The following is a 12619-nucleotide window of genomic DNA, read 5'->3' as shown; positions in this document are numbered from 1 at the left end:
TGTAATCACACAGATCCGAAGAACAAAGTCATCTAATCACTTATTCCGCGCAAGGAACGGCGTAAAAAATAAGTAACCTATTCTTCACCTACTGTTGATTTGTTCATTCTGCCTCACAAAGATCAAAGTAAGGCTCGGCTCACATGTATACTGGGCTCTGCACTGAGCACTTACATCAGCGTTTCCATGTAAATCTCCTCTCCGAAATATGTGATTCAGAATGAACCTCCGACAGAAGATTCCCTATAATGAGGCAGATGGGGACACTGTGGTCTTTGCCTGGCCTGTGAACCAGCGGTGTCTGTCTTTTTAGGCATGCATAAAAGTGAGGTCTGCCACAGTGTTCTGCACCACTGAAGAGAAGGACACTGCTGAACAGAGGCAAAATGGAGTCCAGAGTAACTCTGCTGCCTCATTATAGTGAATGGATCCCTCAGGGATTTCATTTGAATCATGTCACTTGGAGATTTAGATGGAAACTCCAAAGCAAGTGCTCAGCATAGAGAGCAGGAAAAATGTGATCCTAAAAATTATGTAAAGTGTACCAAATTTAACTTTCAATTCAGTCCACAAAAAAAGCATGTCCCCACTCAGGTCCGTCATCTGTTAACGGAAATATAGTGTGCTTCCACGTCACTGGAAGCACAAAGGCTTTGGAAATGCACTATGGCTCCTCATCCTCCAAAACAAATCCAGGGAATTCTGCGCTCCCAAAGCCAAATGCCCCCTCCCTTCTGAGCTCCACAGTGTGTCTAAACCACATTTAGCATCCACAGTTGGCATTTCTGTAGCAATGATAGCCTGACGAATTTATGGGTGCATGTCTATAGAAGCACGTGCTGAGCATAATGTACTGGGAACTGCAATGTGCGGGCACTACAATAGCAGATTTGCAATTTTCACTCAGCATCATTCACTGCCGCTTGTTTCTGGAAAACAGCCATGGCGTTAAAATCATCACTACACTTGTAGATAAATTCCCAAAGGCCTATAATTTAAAAACTGAGGTCACTTGAGGGGGGTATGCTGCTCTTCTAGCACTTAGGGGCTCTGTTTATGGAGTCTGCAAACTATTCTAGGAAAATCTGAGCCCTAAGAGGCTAATAGCACTCCGTCCCTCCCAGGTCTCGTCGTGTGGCTAAGCAGTACTATACAGCCACATAGAGGTATTGCCACATTCAGCAGAAATTGTGTGACAAATTTTGGTACCATTTTTACCCATTTCTTCATGTGAAAATGTAAAATCTGGGGCTAAAACAACATTTTTGTGGTTAAAATGTAATTATTTTTTTCACTGCCCAATGGTATAAAATTCTGTGACACACCCATTGTGTCAATATGATAACCGCGCAACTAGATGAATTCATTGAGAGGTGTAGTTTGTAAAATGGTGTCACTTATGGAGAGTTGTGCTGTTCTGGTACCTCAGGCGCTCTTCCCAGTGAGTCATGGAACTCGCAAACCATAACATAATTATAATATGCCCCTCCTTCCATTCTGAGCTTTGCATGGTGCCTCAAAAGTAGTTAGCGATTAGATGTAGGGTATTTGTGCTCTCGGGAGAAATTGCTCAACAAACTGAGAAGTCCATTTTTCCTATTAGCCCTTATAAAAATTAAAAATTTGAGGTTAAAACACCTCTTTAAGGACTCGGTTTTCCAAAAAGTTGTCACAATAAAAACACGCTCATTGTTAACAAATGAAGAAGGAATTTAGCAAGAGTGAAATGCAAGCACCACACAAACTAATGTTGCGCAGAAAAGGCATGATGCAGCAAGTCTATTTTGTAGTGAAAATGACCGATGGGGCGACAAGTCGGCGAGACAATTCGGCGCAAGGATGTTTCTCGTCGTTGCTAAGGTTCATTGCACTTTCACTTCTCATGAACCAAAGTATGTCCAGTCCAAATTTCAGTACGATAGATAATATCTTTAAGAAGTTACAGCTATTTTTCCGGGTAAAGTAGCAAGTGAATCACTCAGTATATATGTATGTGTGTGCCCACATAGAGGTTGTGATTGGAATATCGGTCTATAGAGAGTTTTCCCTAGCAAGTCATCATATTGAAGTGTTTCTTCAGTTTAGTTAAGAGCGGACACAGCTGTATTCTTTAACAGAATCAACATAGAATTAAACACATTCAATCAGAGCACATACAGCACAGTGCAAAAGTTTTAAGCAGGTGTGAAAAAATGCTGCAAAGTAAGAATGCTTTCCAAATTGAAGGGTTAATAATTTATTTTATTTAACAAAATGCAAAGTGAAAGAACAAAAGAGAAATCTAAATCATATCAATATTTTGTGTAAACACATTTTGCCTTCAAAACAGCACCAACGCATCAATTCTTCTACGTACACTGGCACACACTTTTTGAAGAAACTTTTCATGGAAGTTGTACCAAAAGTCTTGCAGCACTAACCACCGATCATCTATGGATATAGGCTTGCACAAATTCTTCTGTCTCTTAATGTAATCAGAGGCAGACTCGATTATGTTGAGATGAAGGCTCTGTAGGGACCAAGTCATCATTTCCAGGACTCCTTGTGCTTCTTTAAGCAGACGATAGTTTGCAATTATACTGCCTGTGTGTTTAGACTCGTTGTCCTGATGCAAAATAATTTTTGAGTCATTCAAATATCTCCCTGATGGTACTGCATGATGGATTAGTATCTGCTTGTATTTCTAGGAATTGAGAACATCAAGAAGTAGACATTGTTGAGGATCACAGATGCAGTGGTCGGCAAAGAATACTTAGAGCAGCTGATATCCTTAATGGAAGAATAGCAGCCAAAAACCATACCTTCAGCATGGAAACAAGGGCAGATGACTCGTCTATGTATGATAACAAAGGAATTGTGGTGCAGAAAGAAACTGGGCAAGTGTACCTAGGAGAATTGATGCTGTTATGAAAGCACTGGGTGGTCACACCAAATATAGCAATGATTTAGATTACTCCTTTGTTCATTCATTTTCCTTTTTGTTAACTGATAAAAATAAACTATTAATACTTCTATTTTTGAAATCATTCTTAATTTGCAGCAATTTTTTACATACCGGCATAAGTGGTTGCACAGTACTATATGTATGTTATTGTTCTGATGGATTTATTTAGATGTTGGAGCTTTTACAACACTATAGATTTTTATTCATCAAGTACAGCAATGAATGATATCAGTGTAAGTTCAATTATATTGCAAGTCTACAGCTACAGGGAAGCAGAAAGCAAGACTTTGAGAAAATTTCTACAATAAAATGCCTGTGAGTGGGCGTTATGTTTCACAGTGCTGAGGTTTATGATCTGACTGTTCTATGTTTAGCTGACAGTTGCAAGTGTTTGTGCTGAACGTATCATACGTTTAAATCTGTGAAGAGCTACTGAACAGCATCATCAAAGATGTATGACAAATGGGAAGAATACATCATTACAAATTGTCTCTTACAGGAAAATCTGTTGCCGCTATTTTATTCTTCTTTCAAATCTGCTTTAATAATTACTTTTTAGCCTGTCCAGAATAACCAATCTACTAAAAATATAATTCTAGTAATCCTTTACACATAGGTGTTAGACCTCTTTCACACGTCCGTTTTTTACAATTAGTCACAATCAGTCAAAATGTTGAAAAGAAGGATCCTGTGCAGATTGTAAAAAACGGATGCACTGGGTCCATTTTTTTGACGGATCCATCGAGGCTATATGCACATGTTGTGTATGCATCTTCGCCGCATTTTTCCGCTGCGAAAACGCATACACAACACAACCCATGTTAAAAATAATAATAAAAAAAAAATTGTGATATTCTTACCTTCCGGCGTCCCCTGCAGCCCCCGAAGCCTTCCTGATGCTCGCGATGCTGCCAGCAGCTCCCGTTCCCAGTAATGCATTGTGAGACAATGACCTGTGATAACGTAAAGGTCTCGCGAGACCACTACGTCATCGGGTCATTTCGCAAGGCATCACTGGGAACGGGAGCTGCCAGCATCATTGCGAGCATCGAGAAGGCTGCGAGGGCCGCGGGAAAGCTGTGGGGGACGCCGGAAGGTAAGAATATCACGATTTTTTATGTTTTTAATTATTTTTAACATTATATCTTTTTACTATTGATAGTAGTAGTATCAATAGTAAAAAGGGAGAGAGAGCGAGAGAGAATTTCCCTGATGGGAAATTCTTCTGCGCATGCTCAGTTTCAAAAGACGGCATCTGTCACTGGTTTCCAGCTTTTAACAGTCAGCGACTGCTGAGCGATTTTCCGACGTACACAAAAAACGTTTCTATGTGCATTGTCTCCACCCGATGGACAGCAATTTAATGACGGATCCAGAACCCGACAGATGAAATGGAAGGCCATCTGCCACAATCCGTCGCTAATACAAGTCTATGAGAAAAAAACGGATCCAGCAGAAACACTTACTGGATCCGTTTTTTTCACAAAATGACACATTGTGACGGAAAAAGAAAGACGGAAGTGTGAAAGAGGCCTAAGTTGTACTCCTTCCCATTTATACTGCACATCCAGATTTGATTCATGTTAATACAACTGTCATGAGGTGACTATCACGGTGTGACACGACTCAACGGATGGTCGGTCAGCTAATGCTACAACACACAACGGGGATGGAATAAGGGGGGAGGAAGGCCCTACCAATAGGGAATGAGGGATGGTCACCACCTGAGCTCATGCCTGAGCCTGTCCCTGCACTCCCCTAATGCCCTATGTGGGTCCTGCCCCAGCCGCTGTCAGGATACCTTGTCCCTAGTTGTCACCTATAACTGCCCTGGCTAGTGCTCTGGCAGGCAAGGAGCACTAGCCTCGCCTCTACAGGTAATAAACACAGGGGGATGTGACAGACACCAAAGGGACAAGGTAACACAATTTCACACTTAGCTTTCTCTGCTGCAAAGCACTGCACAGCAGAATAAAGGCACCAGATAGGCGACTTACTCCAGCTTGGTCACTGCAGATTGCACCAACACCGACAGTCAGCTGATGCATCAGGTGACCTTTTAAAGGATGGTGGATATGGTCACTGCCCACATCAGCTGATCCAGCAGCAATGCAATTACACCAGCTTGCCAGCGGGGGAAAAACTGACATTAACCCCCAATAGTCCAAAAGAAAAAAGTTTTAACTCCATGGAACCAGATCTGCCACAAATCCAAAAATGGATTGCGACAACAGCACTTAATACATACCACTATTTCACAATGCAGAAAACAAAAGTATAAATATGCAACTATTAGACATTAATAACCAAGGAACAAGTCCATATTAGTCTCAATCTGCAGGTGAAGCTTTTAGCCAATGTAGCTCTTGCTAAGACGATACGTCTGTATAGTGTTAGCACAGGTCTAAAAGGAGTTGTCTCAACATGACTCCATCTCCATCCCTTTTTGAACGTACCCCAGCGATCAGCTAAAATGTGTAGTGAGATAGTGCTGTTGGGAGACGCTCTTTTTAGAAAGTTTACTCTGCTTTTATCAAGCGCAAGGGATGCTGGTGTCATACATACAACAGTACCTAGGAAAATGGCTCTGACACAGTTAAAAACTGCACAGAAACAGGCCTTAATCAAACAGCAGCAATGTGGAAACATATTGACCAGATCTATGGTTTGAATGCTCTAAATTACCTGCATCATCAGTATCTATGAGGCTCTTATCCTAGATTATTAGATCTTCAAAAAAAGGAAAAGTAATTTTGAAAAAGATGGTCCCACATAATGATGAGGATCAAGCGTGTGTTATGTCCAATTAGAAAACAACATATTATTTTATTCCAGTTTTATTAGAACCCATAGTTCCTAAATTTTTAATACAAAACTTACCCTCCTTTTATGTAGTCAAGGAATGAAACTTCTGTTTCAACTAGAAAAGAGAGCAAAGTAACCTAAAAGAGAAGTAAAAATGGTTAGAAATGGATATTGCCAACACTACTTTATGTTAATGGTACTTTATTTGTAACATCGGTTTCTAAAACTAGTATAAAATAAAAATCCTAAACTGTTAATAAAAATGAGTCCACTAAAGCTTATTAATGTGTTATCACTAAGGCTATGTGCACACGTACGGAATTTTAGTGGAAATTTCCACAGCAATTCCGGAACTCCCTGCCACGAGAAAAACGCATGCGGAATTGGCATGCATTTTCCCGCTAAACACTAGCATTTTACAAGCGTAATTAGCTTGTAGAATGCTAGCGTTTTAAAAGCGATCTGTAGCATCGCTTGGAAAACTGATCGACAGGTTGGTCACACTTGTCACACATAGTGTTTGACAAGTGTGACCAACTTTTTACTATTCACGCTGTCTGTGCAGCATCAATAGTAAAAAGATTTAGTGTTAAAAATAATAAAAAAAATAAAAAATCATGATATTCTCACCTTCCGGCGTCCCCTGCTGGCTTCCAGCTCCTCGCGATGCTCCTGTTCCCAGTAATGCCTTGTGGCAATGACCCTAGATGACGTAGCGGTCTCGCGAGACCGCTACGTCATCACAGGTCACTGCCGCGAGGCATTATTGGGAACAGGAGCATCGTGAGGAGCTGGAAGCCAGCAGGGGACGCCGGAAGGTGAGAATATCACGATTTTTTATTTTAATTCTTTTTTTTTAACAATTATATGGTTCCCAGGGCCTGGAGGAGAGTCTCCTCTCCTCCACCCTAGGTACCAACCGCACATGATCTGCTTACTTCTCGCATGGTGGGCATAGCCACAAGCGGAAAGTAAGCGGATCAATGCATTCATATGTGTGCGGAATCCCTGCGATTCCGCACAAAGAATACACATGCTGTGTTTTTTTCTGGAATGCGATTCCGCTGCGGAAAAAAAATGCAACATGTGCACAAAAATTGCGGATTGCATTCTAATAATAGGATGCTTAATGTAAGCGGTTTTTTTTGTGGTTTTATCACGTTTTTATAGCAAAAAACCACTACAAAAACACGAAAAATCCTAAACGTGTGCACATAGCCTAAAAGAAAATTCTTACAAACTTAGAGTTAATGTAAAGGACAAATGTTGTGTCTTTCAGAATTACCATTTATTCCTGTAATGCAATCTACACTGTTACACTGTATATTTTCAATATATGGGCTCACTCACACAACCGTATAACAAGACCAAGTGCTATATGATGTTTTATCGGATAGCACTCGGCCCAATGGTATACTATGGGGCAGTACAGATCTGAAATTTTTTACTCATGCTGATTCAGCATGAGAAAACAAGCGCATTTCAAAGTGCATCCGATAATCGGATCCTGCGCACCCCTAAAAGTCTATGGGTGCATGTGAAACTTCGGACTGTACTCAGATGTCATCCACAGCAGGTAGATTACCGCAGACAGGGAGAAGAAGGAGAAATTCTTCACCGCCCCTGTTCTGCGATTCTCTCACGCAGAAGATTCGAGCATTCGGAGTGATGTTAGCATAATCGGACCGGTTGTCTTGCATGGCCTGATGCTCCCTATTTGATTCAGATTAGGTGAAATAAAACATAAATTGTGCCAGGATTCGCTCACACGAGAGTATAAATAGGATTAACGTAATCCGATAAAAAAAATCTAAATGCACTCAGACCAATGTTATTCAATGAGGCACTGCAGATCTGCGTGCTTTTTCTCAGCTGTGTTTAGCATTAGAAAAAAATGGTAGCATGCTGCGATGTCACTCTGAAATCTGTACAGTGTGAGAAATAAATTGCATGGCATTCGGACCATCAGTACGGCATATAGACCATCAGTACGGCATACGGACCATCAGTATGGTGTGAAATTTTTACGGATACATTACAGTTTTTTAATATAGGAAACTGTAAATGGTGCTGTAAAGTATTAATAGCTGCTGAGTAAAAAAAACTTATTGCATACATACAGCACACAGACAGAACACTGATGACAAGTGAGATAAAATCATCCCACTCTCCTAGATGAGAATGGGACTGATAATTTACGGTATACACTATTTTGAGCAAATCCTCATAGAGTGGCAAATAATATGTAGTTTGAATGATGTTTGTAAAACCTGGTGATCAGTAACACAACTGAGAACATGAAAAGCATCAGCAATGGTCTAGTAAAGTATTCATATTTGCTTAAAAAGTTGTCCACCTCTGTGGACTTTGCTGTTCAACTTTGATGTGGTCTGTTTTCATAAATCAGCTGAGATGAGTTAAAAAAAAAAGTAAAAATTACAAACTCTCCTGTTAGACTGTAAGATTGAGCTCACTCACTAATTCTCAGTTGTCATTCTGAAGCTACAGACAGACAACATGGAGGATATGGAAGTCAAATTTGTATGAAATCCAATTGCCAAAATTATTTTAGCTCCTAATACATATATTTAACTAAAAAAACATTGGCAACAGTGGACAACTCCTTTAAAAAATTATATTCTGAACTTTATGAGGTCCTGGCAACAGGAACATTTTGGGCAACTTGATAACTGTAACGATGAAGAGGATCTCTTTATGACATTAACTTTATGTAATTCTATGTCATAACTTTAATACTTGGTACTCTATTTTAGGTTCTTCTAATATATCCATCAAAGACTTTAAAGTGATAAAATTGATGTTTAAAAAAAACAGATAAGTAGCAGTAGCTTGCGCCTGGGTGTCCGCTTCTAGTAGGCATATATGCAAGAAAATGATGCACGGCAGCGCACGTTCGGGTTTTGACATAAGCCCCAACAGGGCCAATAAACGGGTGCCTGAATGCAACGTGAAAGCACCCTTAGGCTACGTTTTCTTTAAAGAGATTGAGGGCTCCTGGAACTGTATACAACTGATTTCAGAGTGTTATTCACATCTTCATAGGGAAGTTGGAGTACTAGCAAATCGCTGTGAATTTTTTTTTTTTACTTGGTGAAAATAATTAATTTAAATTTCAAAAGATTCGCTCATCTCTAATTTTAAACAGTGTAAAAGGGTTGTTGGCAAAGTAAAAATATAAGAAAGGCAAGTAGATAATATTACAATCTTTCAAAAGTATATTTAACAGGACATTTATGTAAAAAAGGAGCTGCAATCTGTTCTTATTCTAATTTACATTTCATTACCTAAAATGAAAGTAAAAGTGGAAAGGTTTGTGCGTGAGTTGTCAAAGATCATTTGCATTAGAATATTCTAGAATGAAGTGAAATGAATACTTGTAAATTTGTCATATTTTATTTTAATACAGCTGTTGATATGGAAATTGTTTTGGGCTTGATTTTTATCCCCATTTAAGACTTCTATGCTTTGTATTGCCTAAGACTACTTTCACACTAGGAGTTTTGGTGAAAAATCACAGGAATTGTGAGTATTGCAGCCTTGCAATAAATTCCACAAAGTCTCCTTCTGCTAACTGATAATGGATATCACTGACACACACAAAGAAAAAGTAAAATATTCTTATTATGCTATATTCTAATGAGACCATATGTTACTTACAGTTCCGGAATTCAAATACTTTTTCTTTTTTCCTTTTTTCTTGGCATTTATTACCTTAAAATGTGAAGAGAAAAGGATTAGAAATTATATGAAAAGTGAAAATGTATTTACATTTAATACAAAGTATCTTGTTTAAGGTATTAAATTGATGCAATGACTGCCTTTCTTATTATTGTAATAATAGAAAAAAATATTTTCTGTCACGTTCAATTCATAACAAACATGTTTTTTCAGTTCCAACTGTTATAGAGATAAAACAAGTTTACTGTAAATATACACAGCACTGTGCAAAAGTTGTAAGCATGTGTAAAAAGAATGCTTAATGCATCAATAGTGTTGTTTTATCATTTAACAAAATGAAGTGAGTGAAAATGAGAAAAATCTAAATCAAATCAATATTTGTTGTGACTCTTTGCCTTCAAAAGAGCATCAAAACATCAATTTTTCTAGATACACTTGCATAGCAGGAAGGTTGTTCCAAACATCTTCGAGAAATAACCACAGATTGCTGGATGTAGGATAGTGCAAATTCTTCTATCTCTTCTCCTAATCTCACACAGACTTGATGATGTCGAGGGCTCCATGTAGCCCAAATCATTTCCAGGACTCAAAATTCTTCTTTACACTGAAAATAGTTCTTAATGACATTGGCTCCATGTTTGGAGCCAATGTCCTGCTGCCAAATAAATTTGAAGCCACTCAGATGCCTCCCTGATGTGATTACATGATGGGTACCTATCTGCATGCACCTCTCAGCATGGCAGACACAATTAATCGTGTCCAAACGCTCAACTTTATTTGTTGAAATACAGCTCCGAACTTGCAAGGAGCCTCTACCATGTCTCAATGTTGCCTGCCTGCAGGTCCTCATTACTGTACCGCTCTCCATATGTTCATCAAACTGTCTTTTGTTTGAAATTTCAATATTTCAAATTTTGATTACCATATATACTCAAGTATGAGCCGAGGCACCTAATTTTACCAGAAAAAAATGGGAAAACTTACTGACTTGAGTTTAAGCCTGGTATGCATTGTCCCCTCATCCCCATCCTGGTATACACGGCCTTCTCATCCCTATCCATGCAAGGATAGGGACGAGGAGCCATGCATACCAAGATAGAGATCCTGGTATGCATGGGTCCTCATCCCTATCCTTGCATGCATGGCTCCTCATCCCTATCCTGGTTTGCAAGGTTCCTCATCCCCATCCTGCTATGCATGGCTCCTCATCCCTATCCTGGTATGCGTTGTCCACTCATCCCTATTCTGGCATGCATGTCTCCTCATCCCTATCCTTGTCTGCATGGCTCTTCATCCCTATCCTTGCATGCATGGCTCCTCATCCCTATCCTGGTATGATTTCCCCATCTCTATCCTTGATTGCATGGCTCCATCTCAACCCTTTTATACATGGCCCCAACCCTATCCTTGAGTGCATGGCTCCATCCCTATCCTTGTATGCATGGCTCCATCCCTATCATTGTATGCATGGCTCCATCCCTATCCATGTATGCATGGCCCCCATTACCTATCCTTGTATGCATGGCTTCATCCCTATCCTTGTATGCATGGTCCCATCCTTACCCTTGAATGCATGGCACCATCCCTACCCTTGAATGCATGGCTCCATCCCTATCCTTGTATGCATGACTCCATCCCTATCCTTGTATGCATGGCTCCATCCCTATCCTTGTATGCATGGCTCCATCTCTAGCCTTGTGTGCATGGCTCCATCCCTATCCTTGTATGCATGACCTCATCCTTATTCTGGTATGATTGACCACCATCAAAAACCGTAACAAAATAAACTATTATACATATCGTCCTGTGCTCCCCTCGCAGCGTCTAGTTCTGGTGCCAGCAGCTGCTTTATGCTTGTTAGCAGCGCATGTCAGGTACGTCAGAAGTTTGCTAGGGAGCATTTGGATTATCCAGAAGAGTATTTGGGAGAATGTCATATGGTCTAATGAAACTGAAGTAGAACTGTTTGACAGAAACAAAAGTCGTCATGTTTGGAGGAGACAGAACGCTGAGTTGCATCCAAAGAACACCATAACTACTGTGAAGCATAGGGGTGGCAACATCATGTTTTGGGGCTGTTTCTCTGGAAAGGGACCAGGACGACTGATCTGTGTACATGAAAGAATGAATGGGGCCATTGTAGTCCAGTCAAAATACGAAAAAAAAAAAAAAAAAAACTTTACCCTGAACAAATTCCAAGAAAGTGTTTTATTGCTTTTTTTTGGTAGTATTACATGTAGGGAAAAACATACTAAAAGTTTACCAAGATAAGGTTACCACAAAGGGTCCAAATGTGACGTCAAAGAATATGGCCGCCAAAGCTGTAAAATGTTAAATGTGACTCGCCTTTCAGTGTCTATCATATTTCTTTTACAATTACTACTACTATTATATTTATTATTTAACGATTTATTTATCTTCTTTTACAGAGCTGAGAATGATGAAAAGTCAAGAAACTTGCCCCTTATGCAGCCATGAAGTAGAAGATGATGGAGAAAGAGTGGTGATTGGTGCGAAAGGAGCTGAAGGGATCAATAAAGCCAGTATTGAGAGGGGCGTTAGCACTGTGGCAGCTGCTGGAGCAGTGGTGCACAAGAGATGTCGTATGAACTACATAAACAAGAAGCAAATAGACTTGCATAAGAAAGCTACTTCCGTTCATCATTCACCTGCCAAGAGAGGTGCACGGGTGTCTACTGGATCCTATGATAGCACGACACAGTGTTTGTTCTGTGGACATGAAGTGGTGAAGACAAGATCTAGTAGTGATTTTGATGACTATAGCTTTGTTAAAAGGGATGGATTTGTAAGGTCCATCATGTCACATTGTAAACAGCGTAATGATGACTGGGCAATCACCATTCAAGGGAGAATCACGTACTTTGGGAAGGACTTACATGCTGCAGACTGTCTGTATCATCGTTCATGTGACATTAACTTTCGGACAAATTACGGAATTCCTATGCGTCATGGTGGTGGATCTACTACAAAGAAACCGTGGAAGGTAGGGAGGCCGATGAACATGGACCAAGAGCAAGCGTTCTTGAGAATGTGTGCATTTCTCGAGGACAATGATGAACAGCAACTGACTGTCACAGATCTTTCAAAGAAAATGACGGAGTATCTTGTAGAAGGAGACAGTGCTGCCTGTAGTAATAAATGGCTGAGGTA

At 39.9% G+C, this 12619-nt stretch overlaps 1 protein-coding gene across 1 annotated transcript in view; it reads right to left on the bottom strand.

Annotated features, from left to right (window-relative positions):
* CPNE8 (copine 8) overlaps positions 1 to 12619 on the bottom strand; it is a 453180-nt gene that overhangs the window by 89358 nt on the left and 351203 nt on the right. The window contains exons 12-13 of the mRNA XM_077264830.1: positions 9428 to 9481; positions 5825 to 5886 (exon numbers count right to left, since the gene is read on the bottom strand). Coding sequence (XP_077120945.1) covers positions 5825 to 5886; positions 9428 to 9481 — 116 coding nt within the window. The remainder of the gene's footprint in view (positions 1 to 5824; positions 5887 to 9427; positions 9482 to 12619) is intronic.

The sequence above is a fragment of the Ranitomeya variabilis genome, chromosome 5 (genome assembly GCF_051348905.1).
Source record: "Ranitomeya variabilis isolate aRanVar5 chromosome 5, aRanVar5.hap1, whole genome shotgun sequence".
NCBI lineage: Eukaryota > Metazoa > Chordata > Amphibia > Anura > Dendrobatidae > Ranitomeya > Ranitomeya variabilis.
This window is presented reverse-complemented; position numbering and strand designations above follow the sequence as displayed.